This window comes from Amblyomma mixtum, chromosome 2, assembly GCF_055824585.1.
Source record: "Amblyomma mixtum isolate Tamu chromosome 2, ASM5582458v1, whole genome shotgun sequence".
In the NCBI taxonomy this organism is placed as follows: domain Eukaryota; kingdom Metazoa; phylum Arthropoda; class Arachnida; order Ixodida; family Ixodidae; genus Amblyomma; species Amblyomma mixtum.
Genome location: NC_143013.1, coordinates 130,468,699 through 130,495,556, shown reverse-complemented (window position 1 = coordinate 130,495,556; position 26,858 = coordinate 130,468,699). Strand labels below are relative to the sequence as shown.

General features: G+C 50.4%; 1 protein-coding gene across 1 annotated transcript in view; it reads left to right on the top strand.

Moving 5' to 3' along the window:
• The window catches only part of LOC149360902 (uncharacterized), a 124,751-nt gene that overhangs the window by 62,458 nt on the left and 35,435 nt on the right, over window positions 1–26,858 (top strand). Inside the window, exons 10-18 of the mRNA XM_089569417.1 lie at window positions 1,025–1,094; window positions 4,179–4,238; window positions 4,299–4,374; window positions 7,468–7,607; window positions 9,393–9,572; window positions 11,617–11,677; window positions 13,495–13,640; window positions 13,767–13,867; window positions 26,384–26,538. Of these exons, the coding sequence (XP_089425543.1) occupies window positions 1,025–1,094; window positions 4,179–4,238; window positions 4,299–4,374; window positions 7,468–7,607; window positions 9,393–9,572; window positions 11,617–11,677; window positions 13,495–13,640; window positions 13,767–13,867; window positions 26,384–26,538 (989 nt within the window). The remainder of the gene's footprint in view (window positions 1–1,024; window positions 1,095–4,178; window positions 4,239–4,298; window positions 4,375–7,467; window positions 7,608–9,392; window positions 9,573–11,616; window positions 11,678–13,494; window positions 13,641–13,766; window positions 13,868–26,383; window positions 26,539–26,858) is intronic.

Below are 26,858 nucleotides of genomic sequence, written 5' to 3'. Positions count from 1 at the left end.
AGCTGCTGCAATCCCAGGAGCTACAAATAGTTCACGCGATACTGACAGGTGTGGCATAGGCAGAAAAAGGCAGATGTGGCATAGGCAGGATCTCGTAGCATTCGCAACGTTGCGGAATGGTAAGAGAACTATTATGAAAGCACAATGTATTTATGAATTAGGGAGGAACTCCGGCAGTTCCGGCAGCTGCTGTCGGCGATAGATGAAAGAATACTCCCCTTTTTTGGGCAATCAAATCCGCTCGGCGGATTTTTGTTCGTGACGCGACTTCGAAGGCCTTCCTTATTACTCATTCGCCCATACCACTCATGGGACAGCCCTCACTACTGGCTACATACGCACCACTCCGCCGTTTCTGTTCGGAGGTGGGTGTATGTGGGTTGCATGTGGTCATGTATTGTGGAACTCAAGTGACGCCTTCGTTGTGGGTCCTTTCAAAGTATTGACGAAGTTGTGCACCTTGTGGGAAGCGTCATCAGAATCTGTAAGGCAGCAGGGGTTTCAACCCAGAGCTAGTGCTGGACTGCAGCAGCGCCAGGCGTCGAAACACGATCACGAGAAGACTGCCGCGACGTGTTTCCTGGGGCAGAAGAAGCGGAGCGAAGAGAATAAGTATATGGACTACTTGGTTTTGGCTAACGCGGAACAACCGCATTGCTTGAACGTGCAAGAAGATTATTCGCACACACTGGCACTTCTTATCGTCTTGCCTATGTGGTGTGCCAGTGGTCTTCATTTGTATTCAAGCGGCCCTGTTTGTCAGTGTGAATAAAAGCTGGTGAACGCTGTCCCGAACACCCTGCCGAGAGGAAATGAAACAGCGGAGCTGCTGGCAGCATATGTGACCCGTCCTAGAAGGCGCAAGGAGCACGTTGAAAAAGGCGGTCTGCAAAGAGTTACCACCTATCACGTGGGAACATCCTACGTTTCACGTAAAGGGTCGCTATTCTATGAGCGTTGTCTTTGTAACTTGTACTGCGGTTATTGCCGAAGCAATGTCATTATTTACTCATTTCGTTTTCAGTTTTTTGCGTTCGTCGCACAAGAAGGAAGATGATCGACATCTGCACGAAAGAATGCGGCAAGGGCTGTCGGTGAGTTTTTCCTTCGTCCCGGTGCCAGTGTAGCTTTGGTGGCTGAGACCCTTTTGCCACGACAAGAATGCTGAAAATATAATTTAAGCTTTAGGGTTGTGCGGCGATTTGTAGTACAGCGAGCGAAATGGCGCAAAAATGGCACCTAGAACGAAGTAAATACCCGTAATAATGAATCGGTTCGCAATATTTCATTTTATTTATGATTAGACGCAAAATCATGTAGCGAAGAGATTCAGAACGCAGCACTAATAGAAATTAACACCAAACGACTGATTGTTCTAAGACTCTGTTACAAAAAAAACTTACATAAAAATACGCGAATCAGAGTCAGGGAGGACATCGCTCTACTGGACCGAAGTGCATGAGATGAATGTGCAATAAAATATCGTTTTTAACGCTGTGACTCGCTCTTCTCAGGCTCTGGGCATTTCCCAGGCTCTTTACCTTTCACCGTTGCTTCGGCTATTTTGCCCGATACAAAACATACAATAGAAATGAAAATGAACTATGAATTTTCGTGCCTTGCTTACACCAGAACAACATATGTACGAGCGCCAAGGGAGGCCGCTTCATCATTTACAGCGTCTCTGGTGGTTGCTAATATAAGTTCTTAAGCTTATATCTGTTTGTCGTTAACACGAGAGGCAATTAAAGCAGTGAAGTCGGCATCTTTTAATTTGTGTACACAGTTTTTTCTTTTTCTTTCCACTCATTTTTGTAATAGTACTCGTTTTTGTGCATATTTGAGTAGTTGGTTTTCGTTCCCTCGGTTGTGGCGCTGCCTGCCGGGAACTGCCGCTGAAGCGGACCTTTGGCTTTGGCAAGTCCGAAGTTGCACCTGGGAGAAACGATAAGCGCTATTATTGCTACAACCAGAGATGACACACACAGATGGAGCGATCTATATTTGGTTTGGTTTATGGGGGTTGAACGTTCCAAAGCGACTCAGGCTATGAGGGACGCCGTAGTGAAGGGTTCCGGAAATTTCGACCACCTGGGGTTCTTTAACGTGCACTGACATCGCACACTACACCGGACTGTAGAATTTCTCCTGAATCGATATTCGGCCGCTGAGGCCCGGATCGAACCTGCGTTTTTCGGGTCAGCAGCCGACGCCGTAACCAGTGAGCCACCGCTTTGGGGCGATCTATATTTAATCATGTTTTATTCCAAATTCTGCGGTGCAGCTGTGACGATGAGTATAGGTGAGGTTTCCGAGGGCTTCTTTTTATCGTGTCTGCATTTTCATCTGTTTATCATTTGTCCTGTGCCTTGTGTGGCATAGTCTTTCCTCGAGGGCGAGCTCACATGCCTGACACCGGTGCTCCAAAATAAAATGAATCACGTTTGCCGCGTCGCAAAATACCAGCATACAGTATGACTAGAGAAGCATGATCACTCACTGGAAATGGAGCGTGAGCTGGTGGGAGCGAACTTGGGAAGTCCCAGCGGAAGCGCCGGGCAACGCAGAAAGGTGAACAACATGCAGGCTTCAGGAGAAGTAACCACCAGCACCGAATTCTGCCGCTTGTCGCTGCATGCGTCAAGATTAAGTCATTGGTCTTGCGTATTGTGCTCTCACTGAACGATCTATGGGGCGCATGCACACAAAGTAAACAACGAAACATGATGCTAGAAAAAGGGGTGGCAGAGCGCTTCTTCCTTCGTCCTGTGTCAGCGTTGTCTCTGCCATGATCTTATACCAACAAGCTTACTCTCCACCCTTCTGGAACAAAGAAACAGTATTCCTTCGCAAGTAGGGTTAAAATACTAGCATTTTTCTTGTCCTGCTGCTTTTGTGGGCGAACCCCATAAGTTTAGTTTTTTTATTTTACGCGACTGCGGGAGGAGCTCGTTCTGCTGAAAACCCGACGTCGACCTGCGTCACCCCGAAAAAAATTCCAGAGGTTTCAAATGAAACTGACGAATTGGGGGAGGGTCCAGATAAAGCCAAAATTAGGGAGGAGGTTTCTCTAAATGAGATATTCTAGAAAATGAAATAATTAATTAAAATAAATTATCCGGCCCTGCTTGCCAGGAGGGCATACGGCGCATAGGCCGCGAAGGGTCGTTGGCTGAAGTGTGACAGAGGGGCACGTAGTGACCGCGCTGTCGTGTGCTTGTCTTATGCTACTTTCCTCTAGGGCGAACAGGAGCACTCCTAACTGCGCTCAAAGAGCTCTCTCGCAAGTTGCTGCGTTCCAGTGGGCGAACAGGAGCAAGAGCACTGTGATCAAATGGCTGAACCGGAGCAGTCTGGCGACGCCGAGAGCAGTCTAGAGCAGTTCGAGCTGCTCCCACCCGAGTAGCGGAGCGTGGAAGGAATCACGTGACGTAAACGCGTCGTGTCCTTTTATTTTGGTTGGGTTTTCTTCGTTTCGGCAGCAATGGCGGCGGCGAAGCGTCGTCAGATATAAGCGGCACTTGTATTTCTTTCTTTTGTTACATATTTTGTATACATAATTTTTATTTTGTCTTCCACTTGTACTTGCTGCATGCCCTGTAGAAGGTTCTGGCTCCCTCAAGAAAAAAAAAAAACGTTCGCTTTCTTCCCGGACCTGACTTGGCTAGTCACGACTTGAGTTTAAACATTACGTTGTGTTCACTGCTTCTTACAGTTGCTACAGATTGCCGTCTTTTTATTTGATGTTTGTGCATAGGAGGAGCGCGGTGAAGCACTTGTCGCGAATGAAAAACAAACCTTTTATCTCGGTGAAATGCTTGCTTTCCCTGTGAAGCCATTGGCTATCCGCTAAGGCTTTTCACACAAATCTCCAATGCAGCCGCCACGGTGGCGGAGTTGCTATGGTACTCGGCTGCTGTCCCGAAAGACACGGTTCGATCCCGGCCGCGGTGGTCGAATTTCGATGGAGGCAAAATGCTAGACGCCTGGGTATTGTGATGTGTCAGTGCAAGTTGAAGAACGCCAGGTGATCGAAATTATCCGCAGCCCTCCACTACGGTGTCCCTCAAAGCCTGAGTCGCTTTGGGACGTTAAACCCCACAAACTATAAACCAATAGCCTGCACTGTGGAACTTTTGACTTCGGCACCGTTTTCTCAAACGCTGATGGTCCTGCAGGGAGTACATCTACGAGACCAAGCAGTCCTTCTGGCTCGCCTACGACCCGGAAAGCGAGGGGTGAGAACCTGCGGTCGGCACAATGGCCGCCGGTCGCTCACGGCCTCATGTGTCTCGCAGGGAGTACTACATCCGGCTCAAACTGCTCATGACTTCGCGCTCCGTGGACGTCATGCACATCATACCTCTCATCCAGGTGAGATTCATTGCGCCCGCATACCACTAAGGAAAGCCGCCGACGGCAGCAATTATGCTTGCCGTAACCAGAAATTCGCACGTGCAGGTAGCTGCAACGGCAATGTCACATAAGAAGAAAATATCTCTCAGGACGGTTCCAATGACGCAGAGCTACGATAGCCGAAAACTTAAGAGATCGCTGTCGGGAAGCTCCGAAAAGAGTATCGACTGCTAAAGAAGAGCCGCTGTACGGAGATCGTTCCTCAAACACAACCGATTGCGTACCGAGCAGCTGTAGCCGAACGGGTTGTCGAGAAACTCTTTGGTGAATGCTTTGTCTGCAGCCTCTGTAGCGACTGCTGCCGTGGCTTCGCAATTCCGTAGCGTCGCTTCTGCCTCGACGGCTTGAACTGAAAGGTGCCAAGCGTCTAAGTCAACCCAATTGTATTGCCGCGGCTAGAACTGGAGGATCCTCGCACCTCAGTTGCTTTGCACCTGTGGTCCGAACCGATTAGTCTTCTTGCTTATGTCGCTTTGCTGCTGAGTCTGGGGCACTTAAAAGGTACATGCAACGGTTCTGAAAGTGACTATAAAATGCAATCATTACATAGAGCAAAGGCTATTGAGTGTTGATGCCACGCAGAAGGCCTCAAAAGCAAGCCGGTAAGTTACAAATATTTTTTTTTAAATTTCTATTCCCATGCGTCGCGACGTCTTGTGGTGGTCTCTACCACAAATTCCACCTTTAGCTATCGTAAGCTTACGTGATGTCCGCAGTAAGTAGATGCCGCTGGCTCCCCAAGAACCTCAACAATGTGGGTAGGCGAAGAGAGAGAGAGGAGCCTGTCTCCAATCCCATCTACTCTCTCCACCCTGTGTAGCAGTGGCGGGGCAGCGAGCGGCAGAAAAAAAAGAAGTAAACAACAGGACCGGGTTGGCTGGTTGACGCTTTCGTGGGCAAGTGGGTTCCTGGTCTGCGAATATTGTTTTTCTCGGTCGCTCCGATGCATGAGCTGGAAACGAAAACGTGGAGGCCGTTTCAACGCGATAGCTTTAAAATCTAATTAGAGAAAGAACCGTATGGCATCCGGAATCCCGTCATAAAAGTGTGTGATAGGTCGGCGGGTGTGTGCCGTCATGAGGCCACGTCTCATGGACGAGTTTGCAGGTGCATTGGTCACTGACATAACCGAGCGTAGTGGCGGGGCAGGTGCGTTCGGTTGTGTGCAGGCATATTTATACAGCTCCGCTTATTAGGCTACAATGGAACTAAATTCAACTCTGTGTGTCTACCGTAGTGGGAAATCTCCGCAAACGGAGAGGGCGACTATGGATGTATGTAACTGTCATTGATTACCAGTGGCTGCATAGACTCTGCTTATGCAGCGAGCAGCAATGACGGAGAAGAATATATTTTGCTACCCTGCACTGTCGTCTCTTTTTCATAAATTCATGCCGTTGATCTTAACTCACCGTCTCATATTGAGCAGCGCTTCCGATGGCTATTCGTCAAAATCATTCGTAATGTCATGAAAGCGTATTCTGTGTATTTGAGTTCATGTTTCATTTACTGAGCTCGCAACTAACACTTGGCTAAGTGTCCAACAAGCACTTTTTACCCGATGTCGACTGCGGGAAGACTAAACAGCAAGGAAGGGAGTCGTTCGTGGAGAGACAGTTTCGCCTGCGAACCTGTGATCAAAGCTGCATTCATATTTTAAACCTTTTGCTATCGCGCGTCTCGCTCGAGCGTTTTTTCTCGCACACGCAGAGGTTTTACTAGTTGTTTTTGAGAAAAAAGAAAAACGAAATGGCCGCTGGTACCAAAACTGCAATAAGTCATGCAATAAGTCATGCAATAAGGCAGCCTTGACGCCATAGGAAGCATAAGAGGGTTCTCACACAGCTTCCACCCTCGCCGTTCGATGGCGTTCTGCGTCACACCAGCGGTAACTCAGGACGTTCCACGTCCGCCGCTTACGAACGTGGGTGGCGCTGATGAACACTCTGAAGGTTAGGTTATTTGTAAACATAAATACCCCCGAAAGCAGAAGGTTTGACAGCCGTCGCCGTAGCTCAGAGGCAGAGCACCGGACGCGTAATTCGGAGGTCGTGGGTTCGGATCCCACCGGCGACATGTGGTTGTTTTTTCTTCTGCTTTTCTAATCAATTAGCTTTAAGCGACAAGATATTCAGTAATATTGTTACTTGATCAGCACCACAAAAAAAAAAGAATAAATTAATAAAAAAAATCCTCTGTGCTCCTTGGTTTCTGTGGCTGTTGGCTTCTCTCATATTTATAACGAGCCCCTCATTCCCCTTCCCTTGTTTGCTTAATTGCTTAGCGAGGGCCTCGGTTCTGGCAGCCTTGACGCCATAGGAAGCATAAGAGGGTTCTCACACAGCTTCCACCCTCGCCGTTCGATGGCGTTCTACGTCACACCAGCGGTAACTCAGGACGTTCCACGTCCGCCGCTTACGAACGTGGGTGGCGCTGATGAACACTCTCAAGGTTAGGTAATTTGTAAAAATAAATACCCCCGAAAGCAGAAGGTTTGACAGCCGTCGCCGTAGCTCAGAGGTAGAGCACCGGACGCGTAATTCGGAGGTCGTGGGTTCGGATCCCACCGGCGGCATGTGGTTGTTTTTTCTTCTGCTTTTCTAATCAATTAGCTTTAAGCGAGAACATATTCAGTAATATTCTTACTTGATCAACACCACAAAAAAAAGTATAAATTAATTAAAAAAATTCCCTGTGCTCCTTGGTTTCTGTGGCTGTTGGCTTCTCTCATATGAAGGATGGGTTTTGTAAAAAAACAAACAGTACCTGTAGCGGTTGGAAGAACACAGAAATACATATAAGGAGGATCTTGAAAGTACGGCTCAGTTGTATTCTTTTCCGAACTCTTGCACGCCCAAAGTGAAGATGATTATAGCTAGCGAAACTATTTGCTTTGGATCCAAGCTCCTTTGAATCCAAGGTACCGTCTAAAATCGGAAATTCTGTCATCCGTCAACGGGCACGGGTTTAAGGTGCTTGTTCGCGGTGCAAAAATGAACATTAGTGCCGAAGAAACAGGTGGCAGGGTCTGAGTGCATTGCGCCTGTGCAGGGAACCCAGATCCTGGGCATAATCGGCGGCTACCTGGGCCTGTGGCTGGGCCTCTCCATCTACCTGATCGCCTACCTGGGCGCCAAGTGGCTGCTGCTCGCACTGCGACGCAGACTGCGCTCCGCCTTCAACCGCGCCAGGCAAGCAGCATGCTTAGGGGGCTTCGAGGGCTATCGTGTCCGGACGATGTGTCGCTTAGGGTTGCGCCACCGCCACATGGAGCGCAACATTATTGAAGTTCCCAGCATGGCCTAGGCCTCATTGCTGGAGACTTAACTGATTGTAGCAATTGCTCTTTGCCTAGTGTCAACAGGGTTGCTTAATTGAAAGATCCCTTCTTCGCCTGCTGGACGATGGTATTGCCGTACAGGCAGAGCCTAGCCAAGCGCACCACGTGTAGTAGAGCACTTCCCTTGGCCTGGCTCATGGAGCGCACGTAAGGGGGTGGGGAGAGGGAGTCGACGTTAATCAGTCACGGTCACTTCTGCGGCCCAGGAGAAGTCTTGGCAGATCGCGCTTCGAATGAGGCATCCGAGGTACGCGCTACTGCTGAGCTCCGAAGGGGTGCAAATAGGAGAAGTCGGTGGACGCTGCTCCAGGCGAACTTATGAAACGCGTGTACTTATTTGGGAGCATGATCCGGCTGCACGAAAAAAAGTAGCCATCGCGTTTTCGAGGCAATGGCATAGGAACTGGTTTCGTTAGGCTCCCTATTCGACTTTTTTTCTTGAAAGTTATGGCCAAAACCTCAATCCGCACATCATTGCTGAGCTCTGATGGATTAGCGCGACTTAGCATGAAAAGAGGTTCTACGCATTTGGCCAGCTAAAATCTGAGAGTGAGGCTGGTTGGTGACCATTCTTTCTTCATGACTGCTCAAAGGACTCAGGCAGACGGTCACCTGTACAACTCCCACATTCATCCTCCCATGTGCTTTCGGTGGAGGCCCTTATACAACTATCATTTTAAAAAAGTCATAAATGGACTTGTATGCTGCGATTGCGCATATACATATCCGCATTGCTAGATTATGCCCGTGCAGTATGAACGCTTTCATCCGGAAGTTACTCGAAATGGTTCTGCCTGCATCAAGTATCAGTTCCCGGCCAGCTTACAATTCACTGAAATTTTCTAATGACCATGAAGTTTGCTAATAAACCTTACCGTTTGAAGCGCTGTATTGGAAATTAACGCGACCAAACTTTACAAACGGCTAAAGAAGAGCACAGTGAATGTGATTAGTACAGAGCTAAAACGCCAGTGGCATAGCATTGGTATTTATGCGGCAACTGAGGTGATATGAGAGGGAGCACAGGACTGCCACTGCACTGCACTGCAAAGCACTGCCACGGACAGCCGAGGCCTCCGCTCTTCGCAAAGCACTGCCACTGACAGGCGACGAGAATGGGCGGCACCAGGGGCACGGTCGGAAAGAGCAGCCGGCCATGCTTACGGGGCTTGCGCCTTTGCTGTCGATTTTCGACGCCTTTCGTCGACAGCGGTCCGCTAAGTGCGGCGGTCACTCGCTTCCATGCTCCCTTTCATATTGCTTCCAGGTGTACCTCGATGAATCCATGATAATATACTGAGAGGGTCACACGGTGAGGGTTGTTGAAATATAGGCTGCTAGTTTAAAAATTAGGGGACGAGTGGGATGAGCACTTGGGCCTAAATAAAGCAGAAGTACGGCAACAACTGAGTTCACCTTTGGATAATGATGGGGTGCGAGTTAGCTAAACTGTACTGAACAGGAAAACTTCTGCCGAAGGTGATGTTGGGAAGGGAGATGGCGGGGCTATAGTTTTTTGTTTCACTGTGAAAAGAGCGCCTAAGCAGAGATGAGCCCGGCATGAACGGCCGAGCGTCTTGTCGCGGTTGCTTCCGGAGCCCGTGAGGTGGTTGCTGTGTTTCCTCTCTTCGGACAGCGTGCTGTGCGTGCTGGAAGCGGTTCGCGCGCTGGCGTACGGCGCAAGTCTGGCGGCGTGCGCCTACATGATTCGGCTGGACTACACCAACTACCAGCACTTCGAGACCACCGTGGCGCTGCTGCAGGACTCCATGGAAGGAACGCACTTCCCTGCCGTCACCGTTTGCAACAAGGAGGCGTACGCCATTCTTCATCCACTGCCTCAGACAGGAAAGAGCCTGCCAAGTAACTTTTACATAGTGAACTTCAGCCTGCGGGAATATATGACACGAGAGTCATAGCAAATTCCACTGGACAATTCCGATCGCTGTGGCGAATTCGCAACTCAGTCTGGTCGTGTTGTTACAAGCGGATAGAGCATGCATGCCCCTTTATACTTTTACACATTTTAGCTGACTGGGCTGCGCGGCTGCTGTGAAATCAGTTTTGAAGCGAAAACCTTCAGTACCCGAACCACAGCCGCGCTTCGCGGGAGCCGTCGGAGCCAAGATTTGCCACAGCTGCGCATGCGCGAAACCGAGTGACGTCACACGCGGCAGAAATAAAAAATAAATAAAACACAAACAGTGCTCCAGGAAACTCTCATATCTCGGTGGACACCCGAACCGCGCCGTAAAGGAAGGAAAATTAAAAGAAAATTGCTTTTAAGGAAATGAAACGACGCCTATCTCTCTCATATCTCGCTGGATACCCGAACCGCGCCGTAAGGTCCTTAAGGAAAATGAAATGAAATGAAAATTGCTTTTAAGGAAAAGAAGTGCCTGTCTCTCATATCTTGGTGTACACCCGAAAGGAATGGACACCATAGTACATGTCTCTAAAGCAACCTTCTAAGACAGCACCGTATTCACTATACGCGCGTCTCCTCCTCCGCCTCCGTACAGGCAGTGTGTGGACGGCCGAACGCCTACACCCTTATCGTGGTGCTCCGAGTGCATTGAGTGCCAACTGCGACAGCTAAGGCGTCAAACCAAGCGTAACTGCAGCTTTTTGCTTGCATATCCAGGCTTAACTAGAGCTAAGCCACTGCCTAATTTTTCTTTCGCGCACATTCACGTCCTGCTAACTTTTGATCGTCGCAGTACGTTTCTCCGTGGCTGCTATAACAGCTGGTCTTTAGTGATCCGAAATAGTCGACGCGAGAAGCACAGCTAATCCTTGGAGAAGCATAGCGCAACTTCCGGCGGAATCCGAAACTGCCCGGTGGAGAGCGCCAAGACGGCTCAGCTGTCTAACCAGTTGCGCGCAAACCTGCCCGCAGGCATGCCAAGATCTGCATCGACTGATAAAAAGAATGTTCCACGCCGATCAAAGGAAACCGCCAGCAGGCTCTGGGTGATAGATCTGAAGGTTTACACGGAACAAAATCCACCGGGCATCACGTAACCGCAGAGAAGGTCGTGGCAGAGGCGAACACGTAGTCTCCTGCTATGACCCGCCTCCAGTGCGTGGCTGCGTTCTGCATGTGGACAGGGCACACGCAACAAAAAACACACGGGCCATGTGCTGTCAGCTGTAAAACTTAAATGTGAGGTGCGTCATTGAACCTTGGAATATTATCATATATGTAGAAGTGATATTATTGCAAGAGGCAGCCTGCACTAATTTGAGACGAAGTGGACAAGTACTGGTAAGATTCGAAAATCGCTGTTCGAGCGTTTCGTTTTGAGGAAGGATCCGCAATGGCTGTGCCAAAGCTGCCCAAATAAGCTCCTGCTTTGTGGCCATCGTGAATTCAGTAAATTGGCATTGCCTCTATCTGCAAGTCATTACTGCCGAACACATGTCGGTATTTTTGAGTGGAGGCCAAGTTTCACAAGCCTCGGGAAAAAACTAGCTGAGCTTTGTTTTTCGTGGCGCGAGGTTGACGTGAAAGAGTCGCGAAAAGCCGGAGGCGTTCATGACCACAGCTATAAAGAGGTAGGAGGCCCATTTATTTTCGGATACAAGACATAGGTGGAGCTATTCTCGCCTAATGAATTCTAGCTATTCTTGCCTAATTTATTCCATCTCCACCTTAGCAGCTCGTATCTCAAAATAGCGCAGAGGACGCGGTAAAAGGCACAAGAGGACAGACATGATTCTTGTGGTTTAATGAGCGTCGTTCACGCTGTTTTAAGATATGGACCACAATTTACCTTGTGCACCTAGCCTTTAACTTTAACACTACCGCCACCCATTCATGCGCGCTGGTATTGAGCGCGCATACTTAATTTTCGCAGTGTCAACCTCTCGCGGATCTGCTGGGAGCACACCGGGAAAGGATGCGCTACACTGGACACGGTACGTTCGAAGATTTCTTTCCCGTAAAATGGGTGCGCAGGCAGGCCCCAGTTGAACCACACGCGGCCGCCCTCGCGTGGGCAAAGCGCTCGCGGCTTTTCTCGAATTATTGATACGCACGCTTGGAAATAGGTGGCGCTTTGGCGAGCATTAAGACAGGAAGGTATCTGTCATGAGGTAACAGATTTTCCACAAGAAATCTACTGAGATAATGAAGCTGAAATTACATGAGGAGGGATAAGAAGTACGAAAACTGTGGAGTTACACAAAGGATTAAGGCAAGGTTGTCCTCTATCACCACTGCTGTCCATGCTTCATGTCATAAATATGAAAGAAAGCTACAAGGAAGTAGTCTAGGCTATAATCTGTCCTACAGATAAAGCGGAAATATCATTGAGCAACGGCGCCCGTGTTTAATGTGTGCGGACGATATTGTACAGTTAGCATGTAGCGAGGAAGATTTACAAACTCTGGTTGCTGTGGAGACGAAGGAGACGCTCTAGGTTTCAGTTTTCGCGAAACTAAGTCAGGTGTGATGATTTTCAATGGTGCAACTGATCAGGTGCTTACAATACAATGCCATGAAGTCCCCTGAGCGGCCCTATACAAATATCTCGGGATATGGCTAAACGAAGGGCAGATATACACGGGAAAGCATGAACAGTCTCTCAGAACAAAAGGACGAAGAGATGCCGGGATAATGAAACATAGGACACTATGGGGGTACAACAAATATGAAGTACTGAGAGGTATTTGGAAAGGAATAATGGTGCCGGGGCTTACTTTCGTGAATGCGGTTCTGTGCTTAAGGGCAGAAGTTCAGTCGAGATTAGACGTAAATCAGAGAGCTGTTGGAAGATTAGCACTAGGTGCCCGCGGCGAAACCACAAACGAGGCAGTACAAGGGGATATGGGCTGGGCATCGTTCGAAGCACGGAAAGCTGAGTAAAATACTCTATGAAGAAAGCCTAAGGAAATTGAACTATAACAGGTGGGCAGCTAAAGTGTTTAATTACCTATACAGAAACAGCGTTGACTCGCAGTGGCGGAAAAGAACTAGGAAGCTAACCAGTAAGTATGCCGGACACGAGGATGGAGCAAGAAAGAGCATTACACGACAGGTTAAAAACGCGGAGACTATAAGTTGGATTAATTCAATGGAAAAGAAGCTTAGTGTGGAACCATATCGATACTGGAAAAGGCACAGCAGGAAGGAATTCTTGCATGATAACTCAAGAGGTTGTGCCCTACTGTTTGAAGCTAGGTCAGAGTGTCTTAGAATGCGCAGCTACATAAAAAAAATTGACCGTGATGATGTCACTTGTGCTGTGTGTGGTAGATGTGTAGAAACAATTGAACACCTCATACTCAAATGTGATGGTATCCATCCGGATGTCGATGCAGGCACAGTCACTCTTTCTGTGTGAAATAATAAAAGTATCAATTTTCACTAAGGATATTGTTCGAATGGCTGCTTTGACGCTCAGTGAAACTATAAGCTGCAGAGTTGTTTCAAGCAATGGTACGGGAAATTTTACACGTAATGAAACTGGGTAAGGCGATGCGCAACTTGGAGCAGATGACTTCTCCGTTTCGGCGAGTTGATAGTAGGACAGCGGAGGTAGGATGGCTAGTAAGAAAGTGACGCATAAAGTTCTTGTCGCCATTCCACCATGGGTTAAATTTGTTTCAGTCCACCATTAAAGCCGTTGGCTTCGTTTTCGTCAACGCTGGGTTTGGCCTGTGGAGGTGTTGCACGCTGATATTCCTTTAAAGAACGCGGGAGTGCAATATGTCGCTGTCTCCATTGTTTTCAGTCATACTTCCAAGAGGCCATTCTCAACAACCGCCTGCACATTATGAAGGACATGATCAAGTATTCCTACCCCATCGAGAGCCTCGTCCTTGACTGCTACATGAAGACAACAGCCGATACCTGCCAGCCATTCTCCTGCACCAACATGTAAGCATGGCATGCACCTGTCTGAGCTGGAGCGAAAATCGCAACGCCTGTGTGCTCGTTCTGAGCGTGACACTCCAGTCGCTGTTTCCGAAGCGCTCGCCTTGCTCGGCGCCTCTTCGTGTGCAGGTGGTACATCGAGTACTCGTACTACAAGACTGGCGTCTGCTACACCATGGACCCCACGCACTCCGAGGCGTACCGTTCTTGCGGAGAGCCCTGGAAGTATCGTGAGTAGTGCGCACTGTGTCGGTGCTGGCTGCTCTGACGGCACCGAGCTCACTTTGTCAGTGAGGCGGTGCTTCGCTGCAGCTGTAGAAGAGGGAAGCGTGCCGACCGCGGTAAAAAAAAATCTCTGCCTCTCCCGTAACCGAGAGTAGAGTAAGCATGAAATGTTTACGGGTATTAGGTAGGCAGCCGCGAACCGTGGCGGCCTTGTCGCTTTCGGGAGCGGCCGCATAATCATGGCGTTGTCGGCAGGGGCGAACAGTCTTCTGCTGTGGCATATCACTCGCAAAGCAATCGCTTTCCGCAAGACGCTTCCTACCTCTCCTTTCATCAGTCTCCATTGCTCGGCTTAAGCAGCTGTGACGGTGGCGGCATTGAAATGCAGGACGATGCAGAAGCGTACGCGGACACGACGAGACGCAGACAAGAATGTATCTGCAGCGCGTCCGAATACTCCGCGAGCGTGTTTACATCTGCCTGAAAAAGGGGAAACGTCATGATCTGAAGGCCCAGCGGCCGGTCTTTTACATTCGTGAGTGTGGGACCGCAGCGCCATCCTTGGAGACGGCGCGGAAGCGCGGCCCTCTCTCTTAGAGAGTCTCGTTAAATCTCGTACGGTGCCCGGATGCTCTCGTTTCAGTGCCCGGATGATTGGAATTCAGTGCCCGGATGTTGGCTCTCGGTCTCGGCGTGACGTCACCACACTGCCGACAACGGGAGCTAAAAGCATTTTATGCTTAAAAAATAGAGACCATGCGCGCGTAGCAAAAAGACAAGGCGACCCTCGGGTATAGTGAGCTGCTGGATGACCCGCGCGAGTGTGGTGTCTTGGCTGTCGGGGGTTGTTAACCTGACCGGTTGATGCGCTGGGCATGCAGGACACTTATAAGAATGTGAGTCTAGCGACCGCCATCTCTGCGGCCTTGTATTTATTACACAATTTTTTTTTGTGGGTGCAGAACAAAGCAGCAGAGCTAATGTTGTAGATGGCATTGTAAGAAACGAATTAATGTCTGGGCATCGAAAACTATACGAAACCCTCTAAATATCAGTTCTGGTCAGCATATAACAATAGTGTTCATCCATGAGCGCCAGTAATAAGGATTCGGCTTACTGTTCATTGATAGTTATATACGTATACATAATTGGTATGCCAGTACCATAACTTGTCTTCACAAAATGAATGAACATGTAGAAAAGGAAAACGCCGAGTCAGATAAACTGCACAGAATTTTTTACTACATTCGAATTGGAGGGAAAGTGTGGATTTGTGCTACCTAGAAGACGGCGGTGAGCAGGCAATGCCGCGGGACAGACCAGATGAATACGACGCTCTCGAATGCACAGCGCGAGAGTGTGGTGCAGTTTAACACGAGGCGTGCTGGCTGCGGCGATAGCCTAGCGGTCTCGCTGAGCGGCCATTAAAGGAGATCTGTTCGCGCAGCCGCGGGCTCGATTCCCAGTCATCAATATTGATTCAATCTGTTCTTTATGGTTGTCACCCACACTTCGCGCACGTTTACGCGTGAAGCTTCCAGACACCCTTAGAGCGTGTGGGGGTAGCTGTCTCGGACTCTAAGGAGGTGCCCTCGACTCAGCGTGGCAAACTCGGCGGAGACCAGCTACTAAGTGACAAGAGGTTTTTGGGCGTTCGGTGCCCAGCTTTCGCTGGTCGCAAGTCAGAGAATGGGTCGGAGCCAGAGGTTCACAAACAAAACAAAGTTTATACAGCAATTGAGACGATACAGAGGGTTTCAGAATCACTAGTGCAGACACATAGAAAGTGATTAACAGAACAATGCAACTCGCGCAAAGTTTAACTCGAGAGAGAGACTACAGTACAAAAACAATATTGCACCTAAAGTGCACTAACACAAGAGAGAGAGGTAAACAAAACAAAACACAATTTGTTCACCGGGCACTGCGGCAGTCCGACGACCAGAGTTCCACGATGATGCCGTCCCGCAGACTGGCGAACGTTGCCTCTGATATATTTGTCGATGCTAGAAGCGTGTCCCACCAGGCATCGGGTCCAAGAGCACCGCCGCTGTGCCGAAGGAGGAAGGAAACGTGGGCCGGAGACGGGAAGTAGGGGAAGAGAAGGAAAAAACTGTATTCACATATTTACATTATTTACATAGAGCGGGACTGAGAATGGCTCTCAGTGGAAGGGGAACGTCTTCGTCAACCGTAGTCGACTGGAGCTAGCAGGCTCCTCGGCCACACTCACGGCCGAGTTAAATATCGTCCGGTTTCCCCAGATCCCTGGCTGGGGAATAATGGTCGACGAGCACTGTCCAATCCGATGGACCGAAGGGGACGTTCTTGTCACCACCCACGGCTGGGCAGGTGCGAGCTTTTCCACTCTCCCACAGCTGGGCCGATGAGAGGGGGAGAATGCTGACTCATCCAGCACTGCGGGAAAGGAATCTCCCGAAGTCCTCCAGCAGGGGAATGAACTTGCCTCCCCGCCGATTGCCCAGAACGCGAGTCGGGGACACAGAATTCTTCAATTATCCGCCAGCGTGACCGGCGCCGCCAGGTCGCCTCCGCATTCACGGTGGTTGCTCGGACAATAACTCCTGGGCCTCGCCTGCCTTCGTCGCCGCTGCACTCTGCTCAAGGAATTTCGCTGGGATTACTGCTGACAATGGCCTTTGACATTTCTGCTACACTAATCCGCTGAGGCTCGGAGGGGCATTCCAAGCATCTCACTTCCCACCGCGGTCGCGGGGTTGTCGGCCTCGATGAATGTTCACGGTAGCTGCATGATCGGGCCCACGTGGTCCGAAGTGGTGGTACCAGGAATCCAGGAGTTGAATACCTCCCTCTTGTTCGTTTTTCACCTGTCATGAGGTTGCATGGGAGCACGTGCTTCATGGAGACCACTGCCTCTGGGCATGGCCTAAGTGGACACAGGTGTGACGGGAACACACAAAGAGAGTTAGGGGGGGGGGGGGTAGAAACACAACAGCACGTCCGCCGCCCGAAGAGGTCTCGTAGTGGTTGCAGCCAACGCTGCTGCGCGCAGAGACCTAGAGTTGTGTCCGTTCGGCTTTTGGTCACAGCTGGGCCCAAAGGTACTTCTTGCTTCGTTGACAACTGTAACGAGCTCAACCAGCAAGGTACACAGCCCAACAAGCAGAAAGCGCCAAACCGACTTCAAGAACTGCCAAGCTGTTTTCGGTCAACAAAACCTCTTTAGAGAAAATGAGCTGTAGCGTGAAATTTACGTCCTCCTCCGAAAGTTGACATGTTTGACCAAACCAGAATACAGAGAGCTTGTTTAGCCAAAAGGGAAAAGTTTCCTAAAATTTTGAGGGGGGGGTGCCGTAGCACGGTTTATGTCACAGAAAGCCACCGCCCGTGAGAGCACAAAGGGAAGGTGGAGCTGCTGAACACACATACAAAACAGACAAAATGATTCCCGCTAAAGCAAAAAACAAAATACAAATTTGCATAGCGGATTAACGTCTGGGGAGTCAGGAAAGGGCATTACACGGGAAAGCTTCGGCTGAGGCCATCAGCGTTGTCATTACCTCGCAATTTTCTGAAACGCATGTAAACTGAGTCCCGCAATGCCAAGCTCCAAAATTTCGCTCTCATTTTTGTATCAGAGTTAAATGAACAAAAAAAAACAAGCATTCAACTCAAGACGGGATTATTCCTCGAATCCGTCTGCAAACAGCGTTGCGATCAGAGGAATTTACTGCTTCCTATTTTTCAGCCGCCCCCTGCGCGGCCGCGGTCCGATAGCTACTCTAGCAGGTGCAAAATTACACAAGGCTAGGAACTTCAGCTTGGGACCCTGCACTGTTCTTCGTCCAAGTCTCGCGGTTCTGAAGTTTAGCTTACGCTCAGAAAGCAGAATGCGAGAAGGGAGCGAACGAGTGCGAATGCCGTGCCAGCGAATCTGCCTCTCTCGGATTGGGTTCGCGCGTTGCGTCCCCTTAGCTTGTGTTCCCTTCAAGCGGCGCGTGCGAACTCTTGAGCGCTGAGGTGCCAAATTGGGGCGGGTAACCGGTTGTCCGGTTTTCTGTGCAGCAGTCAACATGAGGCGCACTTTCCCCTTAATTAACTCTTCCCGTTTGGCCACCTCTTTACGCTGCCGCTTCGTGGAAACCCTCGCTGTTGGTTTGCGGGGCGCGTCACTAGCCATCGCGGAACCGTCACAGGTTAAGTCGTCGGCGTTCGCCTCATTTCCAATTTGTGATCCAGCCTGCTCTGGCTCACTACCGTGAGAATTTATAAGGCTTACAGGGCCAAGTTTGCCCTCTTCACCCGCGTGCTCTGCTGGCGCTGCGAATTCTGGAGCCTTCGAACTGGTGAGGACCTGCGCAGCGTTATCTCCAAAACTAAGGCCCTTTTCTTTCGGCAGCATATCCAAGCGGTTTGATAAAATCGAGGGATACTGCATAGGCAGGTTTTGGGAGACGGCTGCCTCGGTCAGACGCAGCTCGAGCGGGCTCTCGATCGCGACGCGGGCCGTAAGTTGGTCGTTTTGGATACCCTTCCTATCCTTATACTGGCTGTACAGCAGGCCAGAACGGAGCTGGAAAGGTATTTTCTCCCGTGACACACCTATGTCACTTTGGGGACTCAACTTGCTTAGAGATTGGTCTTTCTCTTGCTCAGCGGTGAACGTTTCTCTGTCCACACGAAGGAGTTCGAGAAAGCCATCCGAGTGGGGTAACACAAGATTGGAATTCAATTCCTCACCTAGCTCCAGGTCATCACTTGAGCCTGATTCGGAAGGCTCACTATCGCCTGCACTACTATCGGTACTCTTTACCCCTGTGCTAGTAGTGAGTAAGTCCTGGGCTGGCTCGTCATTAGGTAGCGCGGAGCCGTCACGGCTTAAGTCGCCGGCGTTCGTCTCATCGACAGTCTTTACTAGAGATTGCTCTGGCTCATCACCGCGAGAATTTATAGGCTTCGGGCTTACAGGTTCAGGTTTGCCCTCTTCAACCACGTGCTCTGCTGGCGCCGCGACCTCACGAGCCTTCGAAATGGTAAGGACCTTCGCAGCGTTATCTCCAAAACAAAGGCCTTTTTCTTGGGGCAGCATATCCAAGCGATTAGGGAAAATCGAGGGATGCTGCTTAGGCAGGTTTTGGGAGACGGCTGCCTCGGTCAGACGCACCTCGAGCGGGCTCTCGATCGCGACGCGGGCAATGGGCAAAGACACGCTGGTTTTAGTGGAGCATAACTCATTTTCGGGTGTTTGGTCGCGAGCGGCTGTCGTTCCCTGATCGTTGAACTGATCATTGTTTCGAGGCAGCGCTGAGGCGCATTCCTCGCTTACAATAGAACTTGCAGTTGCCACTTTCAGCGCGCGACTGCTTTCTGGAGGACTACCTTTTTGCGCTGCGCCTACGCCTATCTGGGTTGCAAGGACAATCTGTGCGGCATCGCGCTTTTCAGCTAACGCCGCGCTCTGGCTTGGAGCTCCACAGTCGCTGTCAGGTTTGCCCTCTTCAACTACGTGCTCTGCTGGCGCTGCGAATTCACGAGCCTTCGAAGTGGTAAGGACCTGCGCAGCGTTATCTCCAAAACAAAGGCCCTTTTCTTTGGGCAGCATATCTGAGCGATTTGAGGAAATCGAGTGTTGCTGCTTAGGCAGGTTTTGGGAGATGGCTGCCTCGGTCAGACGCACCCCGAGCGGGCTCTCGTTTGCGACGCGGGCAATGGGCAAAGACACGCAGTTTTCATTCACGATTTTAATTTCACTTCGCGCCGAAACCTCCTGATTTAATGTCGAATTCCTCTCGGCGCGCTTCGCCAGTAAAATTTGCAACTCCAAACGCATTAACGCAAGTTGCCTTTCATCGGCTTCCTTGAGACGAAGGCGTTCTTTTTCTATCCTGTCAGCCTCCTCCTTAGCGGCTTCCTTGCGGTAAAGGCGTTCTTTTTCTATCCTGTCAGCCTCCTCCTTAGCGGCTTCCTTGCGGCAAAGGCGTTCTTTTTCAATCCTGTCAGCCTCCTTCTTAGCGGCTTCCTTGCGGTAAAGGCGTTCTTTTTCAACCCTGACGGCCTTCTCCTTGCGTTCATTTTCAACCCTGACGGCCCTCTCCTTGCGTTCCTTTTCGACCCTGTCGGCCTCCTCCTTAGCGTTCCTGATTCCTTCCTGAATGACTTCCCAGGTCTCCCAAATTTTGTCACCCTCCTCCTTAGCACCACATTCCTTAATAGCCTCAATCAGCTGCGGCTTTCTGTGACTCTTCCTGGCCTCAATACCCAGCTTTTCACACAGCAACATCAACTCTGGCTTCTTTAGCTTGCTCAAATCCATGGCAACTTCCGAACGAGGACTTTCATAAAATAAGCTGCTACGTGAAATGCATAAGCGAGCACGTGCAGAAAAACAATCTACAGGAAGTGATAAATTTCCAGAGTTATCAAGCCTGGCAGATTCTTAAAGAAAGTCAAGCGCTCACCACTGCTGAAGCCAGGACCAAGCGTGGAAGATCCCGCCGCTGCCAACCAGTTGATATATTTGTCGATGCTAGAAGCGTGTCCCACCAGGCATCGGGTCCAAGAGCACCGCCGCTGTGCCGAAGGAGGAAGGAAACGTGGGCCGGAGACGGGAAGTAGGGGAAGAGAAGGAAAAAACTGTATTCACATATTTACATTATTTACATAGAGCGGGACTGAGAATGGCTCTCAGTGGAAGGGGAACGTCTTCGTCAACCGTAGTCGACTGGAGCTAGCAGGCTCCTCGGCCACACTCACGGCCGAGTTAAATATCGTCCGGTTTCCCCAGATCCCTGGCTGGGGAATAATGGTCGACGAGCACTGTCCAATCCGATGGACCGAAGGGGACGTTCTTGTCACCACCCACGGCTGGGCAGGTGCGAGCTTTTCCACTCTCCCACAGCTGGGCCGATGAGAGGGGGAGAATGCTGACTCATCCAGCACTGCGGGAAAGGAATCTCCCGAAGTCCTCCAGCAGGGGAATGAACTTGCCTCCCCGCCGATTGCCCAGAACGCGAGTCGGGGACACAGAATTCTTCAATTATCCGCCAGCGTGACCGGCGCCGCCAGGTCGCCTCCGCATTCACGGTGGTTGCTCGGACAATAACTCCTGGGCCTCGCCTGCCTTCGTCGCCGCTGCACTCTGCTCAAGGAATTTCGCTGGGATTACTGCTGACAATGGCCTTTGACATTTCTGCTACACTAATCCGCTGAGGCTCGGAGGGGCATTCCAAGCATCTCACTTCCCACCGCGGTCGCGGGGTTGTCGGCCTCGATGAATGTTCACGGTAGCTGCATGATCGGGCCCACGTGGTCCGAAGTGGTGGTACCAGGAATCCAGGAGTTGAATACCTCCCTCTTGTTCGTTTTCCACCTGTCATGAGGTTGCATGGGAGCACGTGCTTCATGGAGACCACTGCCTCTGGGCATGGCCTAAGTGGACACAGGTGTGACGGGAACACACAAAGAGAGTTAGGGGGGGGGGGGGGGGGGTAGAAACACAACACCTCGTTGGTCCGATGCTTACCGAGTGGTGTTTTCCCGGGAGTCGAACGGGCGCGCTTCGATGAAGCATAAACGGCGGTCCGGACTGACTTGACAGCGGTCAACGTCCTTCTTTTATAGGCTCGTTCTCACGTCTGTTTGTTCTACGCGCCAAAGTAGGCGCGCACATACACGCAGCATCTCCCGTGTAGTTTCCCTTCCTTTCTCTCGCCGGCCGCGCGTCCTCATTGGTTAAAGTCAGGAGTCGTTTCGCGAAGGTTCCAGCGTGTTCTAGCGTGGCGCCGTCGCCGACGTCCGAGTGCAGAGGAGGGGGACATGTCTTAGCGCTCGCAAGGCTTCCCCCTCTTTCCCCGGTTAGCAGTGGAAGCAACTCGGATGTTCTAGAGAAATCGGCGTGGATGACTCATTCCTTCGGCGCACGCCGTGGCGGTGGAGAGAGAGGCACGCGCTCGGCGGGGGCTTTCCCTCTATCCCGTTGGGCTCGCGCCGGCGAGACGCCGTGCGCGCGGCGGTTTTTCTTTGTTTGTTTCTAAAATGCGCCGAATTTTGTGACAATGGTCTGACCTCTTACTGAGCTGAAGGTCAAATTTACACGGTTCGCAATTAAAGTCCGAGGTCCAGTAATGAAGCTTTCGCTTCAAAAGATGTGAAGCTTTAGCTTAAAAAGATGGAACCTTTCGCGGCGTGTACCCTGAAGGATGTGGAATCTTTATGATTCCGGAAGGACCATTCCAGAAGTTCGTGCGAAGTAAAACATTCTGATTGGCGACAAGGGAAGTGACAAAGAAGGCATAGGCAGAAAGAATTTTGAAGCCGGTTAGAAAGGGTGTTGCGGAAAGCAGCTGATGCGGATACACCCATAGAGCGAAAATCTGGTAGCAACAATGGCTACAGCCCAAGTGAAGGACGCAGAAAAGCTCGGTACGGCAGGCCCGACGCGATACTTCTTGCAGTCTCTAATTAACGATGGCCCTGTGTACCAGGTGGCGCTACCCTGCACGCAAGCCTTTTGCTCTTGACCTCCACTTTATGAGTTGGTGGCTGCTACCGATGATGCTGGCTCGCATAGAACAACGTGAGACGAGCTTGCCTACGTCAGACGTCGGCTTCAGTTTAGTAGTTTCGTTCGACTACCGCGAGCGTAAATGAACTATATAAGCCGTTTTTATGGGTCCTCTTTGGGTGCCTGAATGTTTGTGCGCCGCGCGCCCGCTGAGGCTGAGGATGTCGCCATTTTAATTAAAAATCTACCATGATTTGTTCTCATCGCATATTGCCTATTGTGTTTTTGTGTGGGGCACCACCACGCTGGGAAACATTAACAGTGTTGTGGTGCTACAAAAAAAAAAGAATTGCGTTACATCGCCAATGCACCTCATCTCTATACTTTTGAAGAATAGTTTTCCCGATACCATATAATAAGCGCTAAATGTATGTATTATTTTCATGTTATTTATTTCTGTTCTCTAAAAATATGCTTAAACAGTTTCTTCAAACCATATCTAACGTAAAAGGTTATATTGGTGACTTCCGTACCCGTAGCACCGTTGAGTGGTTAATACCTTACAGACGCACGGCCTACATGCTGCAGTCCCTATAAAACAAACTATCTCGTTTAGTAAACGAACTTACACAGCACGGTATTGACTTTACCACTCTGACCCGAAGTGAAATATGCGGTCTATCTGTGTTCATTTGATAACGGGCTTTATTAATTTTTTATGTTTAATTGCTTGAAGAAAAGTGATTGCTTATTAATGCATTCCTAGGCTATGCGGCGGTGTCGTGTCATCAAAACGTGCCCTCAAAATGTATCCACAGCAGTTGTGGCGTTCTCAAAAGAGGTAGCATCAAACGAGTGGTTGTAGTCGCAAGAGGATGATGTGAGGATGATGTGCAAAAAATATGTCGATAGGATGATTGGTTAATTAATTACAGACAAAAACGTCAACAAACGTCGAATTAGCGCGGACGCCGATGTAGTGAGTGGACGAGAAAAGAGCCGTGGACGGCAAAATCGTAGAAAAATTGGCAAAGGAGTGAAATTAATGCTTGAAATGAATGGAAGCGTATTGGATGAGTGATGATTAATTGAGCAAAAAAGTTTTTTTTCCATAGATTAATTAATTTCCAGCAAAAGCCATTGAACGGTTGAACAGGCTGGACGGGGATATAATAAGTGTACGGGAAAGCAACCACGGTGCGAAATTTGAAAAACCAAAATGGTTGATTGAGATAAAAGAAGGTATAACCAGAATAAGTAAATAAATCTTCAATTCAAGCATAAGACATTTACGACAATTCAGTAGCTAAATTAATTAAGCACCTCCACCAAATGTAATGTGGAAACTCGCACAGTTAGTGTGGTCGGGCACAGTCCTTGTCCCAGCAATCCTGCTCAGCAGGCCGGCGTTCGCAAGCGCGCACACGGGCTTCGTGAGCTTCGTCTTCTGTCATCTTCCTCTCCTTCGGCAGCGCTAGCCGCTGATGCAGCAAACCCCAACTCTCTTTTTATGCGAAGCATACTACTTTAGCTACCACTTCAGCCCTTCACCGTGGTTATGCGCCTCCAAATCACTTGATACATGACGTCACACCACGTGACGCGATGACGTCACGACAGTAGAGAAACGGGGGCCCACCTCGCGCCGTCGTTGTGGTTTTGCGCCTCCAAATCACGTGATACATGACGTCACACCACGTGACACGATGACGTCACGACAGTGGAGAAACGGGGGCCCACCTCGCGCCGTCGCTGTGGTTGTGCGCCTCCAAATCACGTGATACATGACGTCACACCACGTGACATGATGACGTCACGACAGTGGAGAAACGGGGGCCCACCTCGCGCCGTCGCTGTGGTTGTGCGCCTCCAAATCACGTGACACGATGATGCCACACCACGTGACACGATGACGTCACGGCAGTGGAGAAACGGGGGCCCACCTCGCGCCGTCGCTGTGGTTGTGCGCCTCCAAATTACGCGACACGATGATGCTTCGCATTCTCCAGGCTTAACCAAGTTAAGCCTCAGCCATTTTTTACATAAGAAACAAAAAGCAAATGATAAAGTTTAGCTTATGGGGGTTTAAATCCGAGAGCGACTCGGGCTATGAGGGACGCCGTAGTGAAGGGCTGCGGAAATTTCGACCACCTGGGGTTCTTTAAAGTACACTGACGTCGCACAGCACACGGGCCTCTCAAATTTCGCCTCCATCGAAATTCAGCCGCCGCGGCCGGGATCGAACCCGCGTCTTTCGGTTCAGCAGCCGAGCGCCATAACCTCTGCGCCACCAAGGAACGAACAAAAAAGAGGGCCGACGAGTGCCGAGTAGGCGTTAATGCTTTCGTATTCTAGCAATGCGGGTCGCAGCAGTCATCTCTAATTTTTAATGGTTCTTCACTGTTAATACTTTCGTATCCTTCCCCTCCCGACCAACATGTCCCCCGTCCTGCACGCCGGACGTCGTCATGCGGCCGCACAGCACCATTCCCCTCTCTTTGATACCCAGGGTGTAGCTTACACGGATGCCTCCTTCGTGGCTCCTCAAGGTTCCTGCGGCTACGCCCTGTACCATCCACACCTCCCTGCTCCTGAAACCCACACCAGCGGGCCGTACCTACACCCTCCAGACGCATTGTCCCTCGAGGTCCTCGCCATTGCGCATGCCCTCCAGTCATTTGCCCTCCTTCCCTCTTTCCAAGAGTACACAGTCTATTCAGACTCACAAGCCGCTATACACCAAATACAGAAACGCACCCTGACCCCTTCTCTCCAAGAGGAGGTCGAACGAGCGGTATCCGCACTGCAGCCTTCCATCGTTTTCCTCCGCTGGGTACCTGGGCATTCAGGGATTGACGGCAATGAGCTGGCCCATCAGCTCGCCCGCGACACACTTTTCCGGGCACCGTTGATCCCCTGGCCCAAGCCCTCGGAGGACGGTGGGAGACTCACCCTTCGCCGCACCTTGAGCTCCACCTCGACAAACGCCTTTACCCCCCCCCCCCCCCCCCCCCCCCCTCATCCATCACTCACGGTGCCGGAGTCTCGCCTTCTTCGGCACATCCAAATGAATGCAGTCATCACCCCGTCTCGCCTCTTTCTCTATCGCTATCGATCAGACTCTTCCTGTCCCAACTGCCCCTGTATCTATGCGGACCTGGCCCGTTGCCTCTTCTATTGCCCGGCTGCTCAGCAGTCGGGTTCCTTCCCCCCACCCTCTCTATCCATCACCACCTGGCTCGACTGGCTTGGCGCTGAAGGGGACGAAGAACAGCGGCTTCTAGTCGCCCAGGCGGTCGACATTCTCGGCCTATAAATTATGGTTGATTAAATGTCTTTTACTACTACTACTACTACTACTACTACTTTCTCTCAGTACTATTTATAATATTTTGTTCATTTTGGTTTTGTTTCTGACATCTGCGCTTTAAAATGCTAAACTGTGAATATTTCTTGCGTGTGAACTCTTATTTCACTGCGGTACTCTGCACGCTGCTGCTTTGTACGGGTCTCAGACACTCTCAAGCTTTTTCGCCTCGGGGCCCTCAACAATACGTTCGAAATAAATGAGTGAGCGAATTATTACAGCTGCACTGTTCTAGTCATATAGGAATTCGTGTCAGGATACTGTTTTCAATAATGCTCTCAGGGGTGGAAACCATAATATAGGGAATGAAATTGGAACTTCGTGTCTACACTAAGTCTACAGTATAAGTCTACAGTATACAGTGTCTACAGTATAAGAGATACCAAAACGTTACCTGTGGACCGAACAACAAAGACGTCATCGCCCTCAGCTGGCACGAGGCGCACGACGCATCGAGGCTTCCTCGCCCCACATCTCTGGCAGCGGAACCCAGCGGCCGGAAGGCCAGTGCCCACATATTTAGCTCGAATCGTGAGGCGTGGTCGCGTTTATTCAAAACGGGTTTGAATCAGCGTGCTTGGGCGGACACTACTATGCAGCATCTACGTATAGTTTTGCGGCGAGCAGGTTTGTCGCTTGGTTTGGTTTGGCAGGTGTGGTTTGTCGCAGGCGTCACCTTCCGTCTGGCCACCGAGCTGGAGGGCGTGCCGGCCAAGGAGGCCATCATGTCCGCCCTGGTGCACCAGCAGGGACAGTTCACCGGCGGTGTCAGCAGCAGCGCCATGTTCCGACCGGGGAAGCGATACACGCTCAGCGCCCAACAGGCGAGTCCGCAGCTTTGGCGTCACTCGTTCGTTAGGGATACGCCGAACCGATGTGCTAGATGGCCTCGGCAAATGGCGATCCGTGGCAAGATCGCCACCAAGCTCGTGCTATTTTCGCACCTTTCATAACAAAAGGGCTGTCCGAAGCCTCTGCGGCGCATGCATTGATAAAGCAGATGGTACTCGGTGCTACCAACGATTAAATAACGAGGGCCTTAAAGGAGAGGCCAAGTGCCTGTACGCGATTCCTCTTCATCGCGTTCATGTCATTGCCATTAGTTTTGGTGCAGAATTATAGTGCAGAATGAATGTCCAATATT